The 16137-nt window shown below is 32.5% G+C and overlaps 1 protein-coding gene across 4 annotated transcripts in view; it reads right to left on the minus strand.

Annotated features, from left to right (window-relative positions):
* LOC127171833 (uncharacterized protein KIAA1958) overlaps window positions 1-16065 on the minus strand; it is a 29061-nt gene extending 12996 nt beyond the window's left edge. For 2 of the 4 annotated variants that reach the window (XM_051120742.1, XM_051120739.1), the window contains exons 1-2: window positions 14572-16065; window positions 10684-11731 (exon numbers count right to left, since the gene is read on the minus strand). In XM_051120742.1, the coding sequence (XP_050976699.1) occupies window positions 10684-11731; window positions 14572-14577 (1054 nt within the window). In that variant the 5' untranslated portion in view covers window positions 14578-16065. Of the gene's footprint in view, window positions 1-638; window positions 957-1058; window positions 1179-2418; window positions 2467-10683; window positions 11732-14571 lie in introns of all 4 variants that reach the window. The other 2 variants (XM_051120740.1, XM_051120741.1) reach the window with 2 other exon arrangements.
* Between the last annotated feature and the right edge of the window lie 72 nt (window positions 16066-16137).

Here is a 16137-nt window from a genome sequence, read left to right on the forward strand (position 1 = left end):
AGAACTTCCTTGACTATTTCATTGAGAATTTCTTTTTTTTTTTTTTTTAAATAACATTTTAAATCTACTTGATGGTTCTAAACAATTAAACTGTTTGGTGTGAACAGGCATAAATATTAAGATATATATAATATCAGCAAATGGCTTTCAGGACACTGCTGTTCAAAGTTTTGGGATCATTTTTTAATGTTTTGAGCTACATCAAAACTACATTTATTTGATAACAAATACAGTATAAACAGTAGTATTTTGTGAATATTTTAAATGACTGTGTTCTATGTGAATATATATTTAAATGTAATTTACTTCTGTGATCAAATCTGAATTTTCAGCATCATTACTCCAGTCTTCAGTGTCACATGATCCTTCAGAAATCATTCTAATATGCTGATTTGATGTTCATTTTTTTTGCTTAATATTTTTGCGGAAAGTAACATTTTTCAGGATTCCTTGATAAATAGAACAGCATTTATTTGAAATAGAATCTTCTGTAACATTATAAATGTCTTATCTCACTTCTGAGCAATTTATTGGGTCAAAAATAAGTAAACTAATAAATCAGTGTAATGGAAAAACGCACAGCCCTAAATCGTTCGGAAACGTTCAGTAAGTCATCTGTCCCATTTCAAAATACTTACACATAATCCCATCCACTCTTCTTCTGTCCAAGATCTTTTTTCCGTCAGGTACTTTTCCCCTCTTCCCAAAAGCGACGGCCCCGTTAAGATCCTCCTCGCTGAAGAAGTGCTCGAACAGCAGGTGGAAGAGTCTCATGCTGTCCTGCCGGGACTCCTGCAGCATGGACGCCAGTTTGTAGTGCGGCAGGTAGAGTCCGCTTCCCGGAAACAGCTCCTGCTCTCCCAGTCGGGCCGGACTGGACAGGGGCATCTGCGTCCGCTCGTGAAACACCAGGATTCGATCAATAACCGTCTGCAGGTTTTGTAGGGTTATCGTATCTGCGTAAATAACGAGACATACATTAAAAATCATTTCCCGGTTGGTGGATCAAACTGATATAGTGGAGGTTTTTTTAGATTTGTATTGGACTGCTAGCTCACCTATGCTTGTTATAAACTCTTCCAGGTGTTTTCTCTCTTCAAAATACCTCTCACTGTTTGGACTGAGATCTGACGGACAGAACTGCTCTTCTGAATTGTGCGCAGCTGGAATCAGATGCTCTGTAATACATCAAATGAGCGTTTTAGGAGCTTTAGTAGAGGACGAACTCTTCCGTCCAGACCAATCAGCTGGCAGAAAGCAAATGCACAACACTTCAAACCCAAATGCATTTCCCACACAACATCACAGTAAAGGGCTGGTCTGGATTTCAGTTCATACAACTGGCAAGTCCACAGACAATAAAGCCATTTTCATCAGAGAAATTTTTATTTTATTTGCCATGATGCAAAATTTTCTCCAAATTCATTTGCCTCATGCAAATTCATCCATTATAAAAATAAATACAGAGGAAAAATTCAACTAGTGCACCACAGCACAGCTGCAGTGTGGTGAATATCACAAAACCTGTCAATATATTGTGGTCAAAAACGTTAGGGACCATTGACATTAATTGCATTAAAAATAAGCAAAATTTCCTGCTGAATTCCAACATTTTAACTTTTTTTTCTCACAGTTCTCCCATATATGTAATATTTCTGATTACTTTAACACAGTAATTATTATCATTTTGGGATTACAATTATTATTTTTTTGTTTTTAAATCAGCAAAAATGAAAGCCAGTACAAACAAATACTACTATCATGTAAATAATATATCTATTTAAAAGAAATATACACACACATTACTGCAATTAAATTATTACAGAAATTATATATATATATATATAATACATATATATAATATATATTATATATAATATAATTATATATAAAAAATATGTATTTTAAAAAATTATTAAAATAATTATATATATATATATATATATATATATTATATATATTACTATCATGTAAATAATATAACTATTTTTTTAAAAAATTATATATTTATATATTATATATTTATGTATATATTACTACAATTACGTTTTTATAATACTTATATATATATATATATATATATAACTATTAATAATTTAATATTAATTTTAATATTAATAATTATTATAATATATTCAATTATATATATATATATATATATATATACATATAATTATTATAATAATGTAATTGTAGTAATGACAATATGATTGAAATCAAAATTCTGAAAAAAACTTTTTAAAAAATTACAAAAAAAAGCCACAATGCAAAATAAATAAATAAATGAAATAAAATCTTAGTTAATGTTTCATTTAGGTAAATATGAGCTATTGACTGGTTTTGTGAGATGTACCAATTAATATAAAACTGTAATATTATTTTTAGAGCTCAACAAGTTCTTGCACAAAAAAAACTAACCATGGAGGGCTTTCAAAATCACAGCGTAATCCATCTTCTCGTGTGAACCTGTAAACAGAATAAAATTATAGTTTGTCCGCAATAAAGATCCATTAATATTATCTATTAAGCATTTTAATGCATGCTTATGACAAAACACATAATCACATGACACTTTAACAACATTAGTTCTACTGACATCCATTTTCCTCTCAATAAAGAGAGAAAGTGAGAAAACTCACCTGTTATTTTGGTTCGGTTTATTTGGAGTTAAAGCAAATAGAGTCTCATCCATTTCCATCTTGACTGAAATGTCAAATATCCCCAGAGTCTCTTGGGAAAACAGCTTAATGCCTTATTGCAGAATGGGAGAGGACGCCATCTCATTAACTAGCTTACCAAGACTAAATAACTGCCTGTGTGATGCCATGTAGAGACAGAAACTCACTTCCCAGAAAATAGAATTTTACCATATAAAAAGAATCATAATCAAGCACATTCTAGAATTTGTAAAAAAAAATTGTAAACATTGAACCACAATGTAAAAGATACTTGTTTGACATTTTTTTTTACCTGGCCCTCTCTTGTCGCAAGTGTTAGCAGAAATATCGTAATGAAAAACAGATATCACATCGCAAATAGGTCACATCTGCACTCGATTTATTTTTGTTTCACCTGTTTTGGCCCCAAAATAATAATGTTCAATCAACTTACAGGTATTAAAGGATTAGTTCACAGTTTTTTTGTTAATTTACTCACCCCCATGTCAAGATGTTCATGTCTTTTTGTTTTTTGAAGAAAACATTTTAGGATTTCTCTCCATATAATGGACTTAAATGGTGCCTGTGAGTTTGAACTTCCAAAATGTAGTTTAAATGCAGCTTTAAAGGGCTCCACACAATCCCAGCTGAGGAACAAGGGTCTTATTTAGAGAAATGATCGGCCATTTTATAAAAAAAAAAATAATAATAAAAAAATATATCCTTTTTAACCACAAATGCTCGACTTACACTAGCTCGGATTACGTAATCACGCACTCATGACATAGGCGGAAGTATAACGACTAGGGCTGGGTGTTGATTCAGATGTCCCGATTCGATTCGATTTAGATTCGCAAGCTATCGATTCAGTTTAATTCTCAATTATTTGATTATATTTAGTGAATATAGTTTTAATACAAATGCTATTGATATTTCTAAAAAATGAACAATTAACATCAGTTTACAAATGGTGAATAAATAAAAAGAAATTAAGAGCCACAGGCCTGTTTTTTTAAACATATTCTTTTTGGGGGTTTTTGTATATAGCGTCCTTTTTTTAAACAATAATTATTTTAAATCTTAATTTTTCCGGCAATCAGATGAACGCATAAAATATAAATTTAATTTAGCCTGATCAAATGAGAATGAAACCCTTTTAATTTTTGCAAACAAAGTGCTGTACAACAATGGTTTACTGTAAAAAATAAAAAGAAAACAAATGATTACTCATTTATAAAGATTTATTAATATTAACAATATTAGTAGTAACAGTAGTAGCATTGTTGTTACATTAAGTCTTAAGACTACTTAATAGTAATATTTCTAACACCATTTCTTAACGGTAAACTAAACTTTTATTTTGACAGGTTGTCGTGAAGAACTTGCAGCTGCTGTATATGTGGTTTTACTGCAGTTTTCTCAAATTAAATGGTAAACTGATAATGAAGTGACTCTAAAGGCAGCTGGAGATGATATTGTGTGTTCACATTGTCAAATAAAGAGACGGAAGAAGATAAAAACACCGCGAACGTCATCCACACTTTAGTATGTGTTTATTAAACAAAACAGTGCTTCGCGCCACCCGTCATTCATTGCCTTTTTTACGCGTGATGTGCGATTTGTAGTATTACTACAGAATTTCACCTGAGCATTGCAAATCACACATATTGCTTTGTTCTTGGTTCTTGTCAACAGTATCTCAGCCATAAGCACTGAATTAATGACAGGTTTTCTGTTGTATTTGCACAAGGTAAATAAGAGGTTGAAATCTAGTGGATAAGAGCAATGATAAGATTCGCATTTATCATATCTTGTTTTAAATGTATGACGAAATAAATAACGGAAAAGATTGATTTGCGACGTCATTTAAAAAAAACAAAATCTATTTTTTTTGCCCAGTCCTAGTACCGACTCAGTGTTTACAAAACGAATGTGCAAAGAAAGTTAACCACCCTGTACAAAATGTAAAACAACAATGTCAGACAATTTTGAAGTTGGAGGAGAAAATGAGATGGAGTTTTTCGGCCTACTCTACCTTTTTTAAATTGGAGAACACAGACGAAGAACTAACCACATGTGACCTTTCGTAGACGCAGAGCTAGTGCAAGACAAACATTTGTTTTTGTTTTTTTGACCAATCGTTTCACTAGATAAGACCCTTATTCATCAGCTTATTCCTCAGCTAGGATCATGTAAAGTTCTTTGAAGCTGCACTGAAACTACAATTTTGTCCACAATATGGAGAAAAATCCTTGAATGTTTTCTTAAAAACCTTAATTTCTTTTCAACTAAGGATAGAAAGACATGAACATGTTGGATGACATGGGGGTAAGTAAATTAGCAGGGAAATTTTATTCTCCTTTAAAATTAGGGCATCTTTTGCATTGCATTGTTATTATGAAATAAAAAAAAAAAAAAAAAAATTGAATAATTAGCTCTAGTTGTTCTGAAATAAGTTGATCTAGTTTATATTTATATATATATATATATATATATATACACACACACACATACATATATATACATTTTTTTTTCTTTACATTGATGTGTGATATTACAAAAAAAAAGGCCTAAATCAGTTTCTAATGTCAGTCTAGATTTCCATATATCCAGTTACGGCCAATGAACATGATTAGTCTAGTCCTGATGTAAATGTTTAAACAGATGTGCAGACTGTGATAAAATGTTTAAGAATTGTGTTTATTTCATTTAACTAAACTAAACAAGCAGCAAAAATCCATAAGCAGCACTAACATGCTGCATCCACATTTACATAAAGTTGTATTATCTACAATGCAGTCATTCTCTTTCCTTGTTAAAGTGATAGTTCACCCAAAAATGACATCTTTTTAAAGGGGTCATATGATGTTGCTAAAAACAACATTATTTTGTGTATTTGGTGTAATGCAATGTGTTTACACGGTTTGGGGTTCAAAAAAGACATTATTTTCCACATTCCACATTGTTCTGAAAAGTGCGGTGTGCTCTGATTAGCCAGATATCCAGTGCGTTGTGATTGGCCGAATACCTCAAGCATGTGATGGAAATGTTACGCCCCCTTACCATGTTGCGATGCCGTGTCCCAGCGCAACGAGACAAAAACAATAAAACCCGTTATAAATGAGGAATTTTTTAAAAATATATATTTATTTCATGCCTTTAATGAGACAGGATAGTGGAGAACTGACAGGAAATCGTGGGGTGCAGAGAGGGGGACCTCGAGATGGGAATTAAACTCGAACTCATAATTACATTGCTTACTGGAAGAGCAATGGTTAATTAAAAAATAAAAAACTCAAACAGTCAAAATAATTAAATTTCACCATATAAAAATGAGGTTGCTACAATTTTTACAGATATTACTGATTTTGATAATAAACATAAATCTACATCTGCATCCTAACTCAAGATACTATCAAATGTGTATTTCTAAGAGACAAAAAAGGTTTATTATTATTATTTTTATTATTATTATTAATATTATCAGGTAACACAAACCTGTTTCTTGATTTGAAACAATATTACTCATTAAAGCATGCAAAACTAAGAAATTATTATTTTTTTTTCCATCAAGATATTTATCTTGTTAAGGAAAATGACTGGAAAAAGTGTGAAGAATTAAAAAAACACGTGTAAGTTACAAGTGTTTGTCATGTTCTGACCATAAAGAATATTTTAATTTGATAAAATCTGCCTTTAAACTTGAAAGAAATACAAATTTGACATTTATTGTGATAATTATCAATATCGACTGCTAAGAAAAAAAAAATATCATGATAATTCTTTGGCCATATCGCCCAGCCCTATCATGACCTAGACATTTTAGGAAGGTATGGATAAGTCTTAACTTTTATAAAGAATATCTCTTTGGGTTTGAGACTATAATCTACTTTACAGAGCTTAAATGTGCACGAACAGCTTCTAACACTCCAAAGACAAAGAAAAACATTAAATCACATCAAATGACCCCTTTAAAATGTACTCACCCTCAGGCCATCCAAGATGTTTCTTCATGGGAACAGATTTGGAGAAATGTAGCATTTCATCACTTGCTCACCAACGGATCCTCTTTAGTGAATGGGTGCCGTCAGAATCCAAACAGCTAAACATTACAATAATCCACAAGTAATCCACACCACTCCAGTCTATCAATTAACAGCTCGTAAAGCCAAAAGAAACAAATCCATCAAGGCGTTTTAATTTTAAACAATTGCTTCTGGCTAAAATGCGAGTTCATAATCCATAATAGCACTTCCTCCAGTGAAAACGTCCATCTCCTGTTGTCTCTCACATCATAATTCCCCAACATATTTGTTTAGAACAGTTTCAGACTCTTTTCACTTGTAAACAATGCTTGATCTGTGCATATTTCTCTCCTGATTCAGACGAGATGACTTTTTCACTGAAGAAAGCAATGTTAAGGATAGAGGACTTATATTTTAGGTATGGTTTGAAGTTAAAGTGTCTTAATTATGGGTTTGTTTCTTACAAACGAACAGCTTTTGGCTTCACGAGATGTTAATTGATGGACTGGAGTGGTGTGGAAAACTTGTGGATTACTGTGATGTTTTTATCAGCTGTTTGGTCTCTCATTCTGACGGCACCCATTCACTGTAGAGGATCCAATGGTGAGCAAGTGATGTAATGCTACAATTCTCCAAGTCTGTTCCAATGACACATCTACATCGTTGTCAGCCAGAGAGTGTGTACATCTTTAGCAAATTTTCATTTTTGGGTGAACTATTTCTTTAAAGAATGTATGTAGGCAGCAGCAAATGTTTATTCCCATCTTAAATCATTGCTTGAATGCAGCATTCTTCTTTTTTTGCCTGGCTTGAATCATATCTGAGGTTTAAGCAACACCCAGTCTGCTTCATTTCCATTGTGTAGTGTTGGGTTACACTTCTGCGGTGTGATAAATCTAATTTACGGCCTTGACTGAGACGACGTCATAAATGTAATTAAGAAGACCAATATGAGGCAGCACTCCACCCACGACTCGCTCACAGCACTCACACAAACACATGCACAATATACCAACCTTCTGTGTTTGTTTGCTATTTCTATGTAAGTACATTGTAAGTATGGATTTTTGGCTTTTTCAGCCTATTTATTTCAGGCTATTTAAGATGTTTCCAGTTAAAATGATTTGATTTTCATTCAGCGTGTGATTGCTGTTAGGCACAAAAGTGCCTCGCATGATTAAATAATTATGCAGAAGCATTCAATTTGCATTCAGCAATGTTCAAAGGAAACTGAACGTGCATTTCACGAGGCTCCAGCTTTGCCTCTGAAGCTCTGAATGATTGCACAACATTGGAATTTCATTTTCAATATTATTTATAGCACCTTCATGTACACTCTAAGATCATTAAAAGATTTTATGTTCATTTCAGGCAAACAAAGGCTCAACAGACTCTAAGAATAATATGAATTCACTCCAACAAGTATCGTATATCATTGCATTAAATAACAAAATATCAATCCAACTGTCATTTATGTTAGACATATTGCACAAGCATGCCTTGCAAGTAAAATATAAAAAAATGAGATTTTAATAAAACAACAGGTAGGAGTCTGATAAATATAATAAAGAAGTCCAAGATAAAGAAGAAAATCCTTTCCTTCAGAACATTTTCAAGTTCTTAGAAATGTACTCTGTGTATTCCTGTTTTTTAAAATATTTTTTGAGTTAGAGATATTTATACTCTCTCTCTCTCTCATATATATATATATATATACATAAATGTGTTTTAAACATTATCATGTCTTAAACATTATTTTAAAACAACATTAATAAAATAAAAAGTAAGACAATAAAAACAAAAACATTATTGTTTTTACTTTTTACTTGGTTACACCAGTCATTAAATATCTCTGCTTTTTTAAATACATAAATGAATGTCTTAAACATTATTTTCAAATACCATATGACTTTGTTGCAGTATTATTTTATAAAAATATATTAAAAAAAAGAAAAACTTAAAAAAAGAATTAGAACTTAAAAAAAATAATAAGTACTAAATATTTCTTCTTTATTAAATACATAAATGACTGTCTTAAACATTATTTTATTAATACCATATGACTTTGTTGCAGTATTATTTTCTAAAAATATACAACTTAAAAAAAATAAACTTAAAAAAAGAATTAGAACTTAAATAAAAAAAAATTTTACTAAAAAATTTACTAAAGTTACTAAAAAAAGTTACTAAAGGTAACTAATTATTACTAAAAACTTACTAAATTAAAAAAAAAAAAAAAAAAAAAAAACTAAAATTACTAAAAAAATAAATTCAAATTACTAAAAAAAAAAATAAAAAGATATTTTTTTAAATGAATTTATAAAAACAAGAGCTAAATGAATCCAAATATTAATACATACTATAATAATGATAATAATATTAATACATACTATAATAATAATAATAATTATTATTATTATTATTATAAACAATACTACAATAACACAGTTTTATTGGTAATGCCAAACTTAGACTTTATGGAGAAATGTTTTTCAAATATTAAGCGTAGCAGCTTTATTAAGATTTTCTAAGAAATAATAAAATATTATGCCAAACTATTTCAGTATGTTTCAGTATGTTCAAGATGTTTTTTTCCAAGAAATAATAAAAGATTTAGAAAAGAATTATGCCAAACTATTCGTTTTCAATATTATTTTTTCAAATTACGATACTAGGACAGTTGTACTACACTGACATTCATGACTTTAGGTCCCTTTCATATGCTTCTATCTATATGAAAAGAAATTTTATTTCAGAAATGAACATGCCTTTAAAGAAGAGGTGTATTGAAGTGACTGTATGCATGAAGTGCATTTGTTTCTAATAATTTACTCACCCCATGTCATCCAATATGTTCATGTCTTTCTTCCTTCAGAAAGAAAGAAATTTAAGTTTTTGAGGAAAACATAGCACCCCCATAGCTTCAGTCCTTCCCGCATGGGGCAAGGTGGCCATACTCTGACTGCATGCTGGATTCAAGTTCACATGCATTTTATTCTGGGTAACGTGAAAAAAGGCGCACGCAAGGGTTTGATCATAGACGAAGGGGAGTTGTCCAACAGAGACGAGGACACCATCATGGAGTCTCCGTCTACAGAGGAGGACTTTTACTTCTTGTTTCAGAAAGAAAGAAATTAAGGTTTTTGAGGAAAACATTCCAGGATTTTTTTCCATATAGTGGACTTCAATGGGGATCAGCAGGTTGAAGGTCCAAACTGCAGTGTCAATGCAGCTTCAAAGAGCTCTACACAATCCCAGCTGAGGAATAAGGGTCTTATCTAGCAAAATGATCACCCATTTTCTAAAACAAATACACCACAAATGCACATCTTGCACTATTGCACTATCTTGCATCATGTAATCACCTTGGAAAGGTCACGCGTGATGTAGGCAGAAGTCCCGACCCAGTGTTTACAAAGCAAACGTGCAAAGGTCAAGCGCCCTTTACAAAAAAAAAAAAAGATAAAACAACGATGTTGGAAGATTTTGAAGTTGGAGGAGAAAATAAGACCTTCCTTTTTTAACCTAAGTACACAAAGGAACAACTAACTAGCATTTTTGGTTAAAACGATTTTCTTTTGTAGAAAATAATGGATTGTTTCAGTAGATAAGACCCTTTTTCCTCAGCATAGAGCCTTTTGAAGCTGCACTGAAACTGCGATTTGGACCTTCAACTTGCTGATCCCCATTGAAGTCCACTATATGGAGAAAAATCTTGGAATGTTTTCCACAAAAACCATAATTTCTTTTCAACTGAAGAAAGAAAGACATGAACATCTTGGATGACATGGGCCTGAGCATCATGTAACTACCTCAGCAACAAGCTACTACTAAAAATGATCAATTTGTTATAAGACATTCTGAGAAAATCTTGCGCAGGATTTGTTCGCAGGTGTCATTTGCTTATGATAATGTGTTATCTAATGCAATGACATTCAGAAATTTTAACAACATTCCCAATCACAAACTCCATGATTTTTCGTGCAGACAAGGGTCTTTACCTGTGTTGTCCGTTCGAGCTTCTGTATTAAGTGCTTGCGCTGCTAGAAGATCCATTTCAGGGTTTACACCCATGGAAGCCTCTCCGTAAGACAAAGAAGACCTGGGATACTCGTCCCTGTGAAGCACCCCCATAGCGTCAATCCTTCCCGCATGGGGCAAGGTGGCCATACTCTGACTGCATGCTGGGTTCGAGTTCATGTGCATTTTATTCTGGGTAGCGTGGAAAGGCGCACGCAATGGTTTGATCATAGACGAAGGGGAGTTGTCTAACGGAGACGAGGACACTGTCATAGAGTCCCCGTCTACAGAGGAAGGCTTCTGGGACATCGAAGACCTGGATGACGGTCTGTTTTGAAGGTTCGGCTTGGGCGACTGCGTAACGCCTCCAGTAGAGCGGTTACCGTCCGAGCTGCTTGGCATCTGAGGATTGGCAACACTGTAGTAGTCTTCGCCTCTCTCTTGTTTGATTTTCTTCAACGCCGGGTCAGTGCTGTCCTCATTTCCCGGGCCTTTTCCAGATCTTTTCCTGTGCGTGATGTTCGAAGTGTGGTTGAATTCAGAGTCGCCGTCTTCGTCGGTAGCCGAGGACTCGCAGACGATGTCGTACAGGTGGCTGTTGTATTCCTCGCCATTGTCGTCCATCTCCGAGGGTTCGCTGCAGTTGGAAATGTCGCACGAGTCGTGAATCTGACTGGAATCGCCCTGGCCGGAATCGCTCTTGTTTTTCCCGCCACCGCTGAGGAAGCGCTCTGAGGTGTTCTGCATGACGGCGACCGCCTGAATCATGCTCTCCGTGTTGATGCTTCGGCTTTCTTGGTTGCGTTCCTTGTTTGCCTTTTTGCAGGTGGTGTTGAGGGGCCAGTGGTAGGCGTGACCTGCGCTGCAGCCCCACAGGGCCGTCAGGGATCCGTGAGAGCCCTCGTTCAGCATGTGTTTGAGGTTCGGGATCAAGGTGCAGATCGTGCCGTGACTGTGGGCCCATTTCACCAGCTTAGCCAGGTTGTCAGAGGAAGTGTGCAAGCAGTCCTCCATGTTGAGCCTCCTCCCCTGAGATGATAAAATTCATTGGTTTTTCAATACAAAACATGATAAACTTGGCAGTTACAACCAATTACACTTGCAAAAATATTCACAATAAGATCATTAAGATGCATTTAGATTAGTGACATATAAAATTTTAATATAAAAAGTGTTTGTCACATTTTCAATTCAACTTTTCAGTTTTTTTTTTTTTTTTAATTGTCACATTTAAAAAAAGTAATGTTCTAAAATAAAAAAGTGAAAACAGCATTTTCACAGGTGAACACTTATGCATATCAACATTATATCTTCCAGTAGATTGATATATTTTCTCAGTGTGATCCGCTACTCTGTTACAATAAAGTATTGTGATTTTATGGTATGACAAAATGATCAAATTGATTAATCATTCATTTTTTAATACAAATGCTTTTTGCATTTCATTAAATGGCAGCTGAAATCAATTCTACTTTCATAATGTTCACAATAACATCAAGATGCATTTAGATGTAGAAGAAAGAGTTTATTTCTAATTTTGATGATGACTTTTAAGCACACGGGTGGGATATTAAGTAAGTACACTACCAGTTAGAAGTTTTTGAACAGAAGATTTTTAATGTTTTTGAAAGAAGTCTCTTCTGCCCACCAAGCCTGCATTTATTTGATCCAAATTGCAACAAAAACAGTACAATTTTGAAATATTTTTACTATTTTAAAATATTTAAAATGTAATTTATTCCTGTGATTTCAAAGCTGAATTTTTAGCATCATTACTCCAGTCACATGATCTTTCAGAAATCATTCTAACATTCTGATTTGCTGCTCAAAAAACATTTATTATTATTAAATTATTAAATTATTATTATTTATTATTAAACAGCGGAGTAGAATTTTTTCAGGTTTCTTTGATGAATAGAAAGTTCAGAGGAACAGCATTTATTTGAAATATAAATCAGCATTATAAATGACTTTTGATCAATTTAAAGCATCCTCGCTAAATAAAAGTAATAATTTCTATAATTTCTTTCCAAAGCTTTCCAAGCTTTTGAATGGTATAGTGTATGATGTTACACATGCTTCTTATTTCAGATAAATGCTGATCTTTGGATCTTTCTGTTCATCAAAAAATCCTGAAAAGAAATTACTCATAATATTTTAAATATTGATGATAATATGTTTCTTGAACAGCAAATCAGCATATTATAATGATTTCTGAAGGATCATGTGACACTGAAGACTGGAGTAATGATGCTGAAAATTCAGCTTTGATCACAAGAATAAATTACATTTTAAAATATATTCAAATAAAAAGCAGTTATTTTAAATAGTAAATATATAACTAATTTTGCTGTATTTTGGATCAAATAAATGCAGGCTTGGTGGGCAGAAGTGAATTAAAAACATTAAAAATCTTAACTGTTCAAAAACTTTTGACTAGTAGTGTATTTATGTTGAATTTTAAATTCAAATTTTCATTTTAATCTTAAATTGTTAGAATAATTGGTGATTAGTTTTCAAATAAAGACAATGTATCTTTTTAAATTAAAAATAATTTAACTTTTTTAAATTGAATTATGAATTATTAGGCTTATAATATTAGTTGTCATATTATTATTATTATTATTTTTTTATTTTATTTTTTTTAATTAAAACTGCTAACTAAAAGCATTTTCATAGGTGAACACTTGTGTATACCAACATTATTTTATCCATTAGATTACTTCTCAGTGATCGGCTACTCCTTTACAACAAAGTACCGTGACATTATAGTATAGTCTAATAAAATTAATTTTTCAATACAAACGGTTTTTGCATAGGATAAACTTACGTAAAACATTAAAATGGCATCTGCAACCCAGTTTATATTTTTAAATAAATAATTTAGGCCAGGAAAAAGCCTCAAATTTATAAGCATCCATTTTAAAATATTCTGATTTAATAAACAAATGTTTCAATAATTAAACAACTACTTCATAAAGGGCTTATGCTTGTGATTGTTGACTGGATGAAGGCAGATCACTTGTAGTCAGATATAAGAAAGGACATAAATTTAGGCCGACTAAATGACCGGAGAAGCTTAGTTTCATCGGATTATCCAGTTACGATATTATTATGCTATCTTATATCTTTTAACAAATGAAATATGAAAATATATAGGGTGAATTTCCATTTAATGGCAACATTAAATCAAAAGAGTGACATATCAAATTCTATGATTTTTATGTTACATTTTCAAGTGAATTTTTTACTTTAATCTTAAATTGTTGACTGATAATATTATATATATATAACTATACTTGTATCAGATGGTCTAGTCCTTTACAACAAAGTAACGTTACTGTGACATTATGGTATAGTGATGGTATTTTGATACATGCATTGTACTGAATTCTTCACATATTAATTTACCACAACATTTACACGGTGTTCCAAACCATTTTCGAAAACACCGTGGTATCGCCGTGGCACATGTTCAAAAAACAAAACAAAAACACGGAATTAGCACAGTACTTTTATTATTAGTTTATTATTAGTGGAATAAGCTGAAGACACACCCCTATCAGCAAAAACTACACTAGATCACCGCCCACAGCCATTGTTTACTACATTAGCTCTGTTCTCATCAGTTTTATGACACCTAACGCTTTGATGTCTGTGTTTATCTCCAAAACAATACGAGTCTGTCTGAAACCCGAGCGAGCGCAAGACATTCACCGCGATTCTGCCCATCACAGTCGCGTTTGTAAGTGCGCATAAATATATCCAGAAATGTTTTCCCTGCAGACAGCTGTCTCGGTTTTGACACAGAGCCCGTCAGTCCGATGATCTGCATCAACACAAAGAGCCCGAAAAAAAGCATCATGTACCTTCATTCGGGAGAAACAACTCCAATGTCCGCTCACGTACGGTGCTCGCTGCCTCTTTGTTCGATGTTAAGCATCATTTGTCAGTGCGAACTCTTCATTTGTCCGCGGTTCTTCTATATTTGACAGTATTTATACAAAAGCCATTAATTTTGCTTTTAATGGACGTGCGGCGGTACTTCCGCTATCACCGGAAGTACGTGTCCGAGATATATGATATGGCATCAATGTGCATGTATGAAATTTATATTCATTTATTACACAACCATGCATAACTAAATATTTACGTCAAAATATGCACCGGTATATTCAATAACAGGCTGTAGTCATGGCGAAAAAGACGTTTATATCGGAATGTTAACCTGACGACTGAACTTGCACTACAGCAGTGGAAAAATTGCAACATGTGTTTAAAGCAATTACTTATTTTGTCCTTTGCATTAATTCCAAATATGCTTAAAATAAAAAAAGGGCTGCATAATTGTGTTTTTGTTAGCAAAAGTGAAGCAAAAATGCATTTTAATATATCAGATCGTAAAATGTGAGCATCAAATGCTTGTTCTGATTAATTTTAGCATCTCATGAAAACAGAAAATAAAAGCCAAGAGAGTTAAAGAATATGTATTTTAATTACACCGTGGTGGTGGTTAAAATGTTTTGAAACCAGTGGCTTCCCAAAACCATTTTCAGAACGAAAGCCAATACAAAAGCGTAATGTTTAATTCTTTAACCCTTAAAAAAAAAAAAAAAAAAAAAAAATGACAAAAAGATTTTGAAAGCTTCTTACACTCTTTACATGAGCTTTTATATTAGTTTGGTTAAATGGTTAATTTTACAGGAACTATAGTCATTATGGTATGTTTATGGAAACTGGTTACTAGTGTTGGGGAAAGATACTTTTAAAAGTAATGCATTACAATATTGAGTTACTCTCTAAAAAAGTAACTAATTAGTTACTTTTTATGGAAAGTAATGCGTTACTTTACTTTTGTGTTCCTTTTTTAAAAAAAAAAAAAATGGGTAGGGCTTGTTTGTTTTCAATATAAAAAGTTCTATTTTTGGCAAATGTAAAAGCCTTTTCACACCAAAAGCCTCAGGCTTTGAAAAAAGTAAGTTGACGTCTGTACAGTAGAACACAGAAGAAAAATATCAACTCTTCAGCAATAAAAAAGAAAAACAAATGTTAGATTATCTTGAGTAATTTTTGCTTATTAGTATGGTTGTATGGTTTGTATTATATTATTGCAGGTTTGCGTCATATTCTGAGTTTCACTGTTTTTATTAATCTTAAGGAATACTGAATCTGTTTTTTGTGAGTGAGATGAATTAATGCATGTTTATAATTATTCTAGAACTAACATCTTGCTCCCGATTTCTCTCAACATGGGGAAAGCAGAGCTTTTAATCAATAAAAAAGTAACTAGCATTACGTATTTGAAAAAAGTAACTCAGATATTTTCTTGTCAATTAAAAAGTAATGCGTTACTTTACTAGTTACTTGGAAAAAATAATATTACGTAACTTGCGTTACTTGTAATGCGTTACCCCCAACACTGCTGGTTGCCATGG

This window comes from Labeo rohita, chromosome 10 (assembly GCF_022985175.1).
Source record: "Labeo rohita strain BAU-BD-2019 chromosome 10, IGBB_LRoh.1.0, whole genome shotgun sequence".
In the NCBI taxonomy this organism is placed as follows: Eukaryota; Metazoa; Chordata; class Actinopteri; order Cypriniformes; family Cyprinidae; genus Labeo; species Labeo rohita.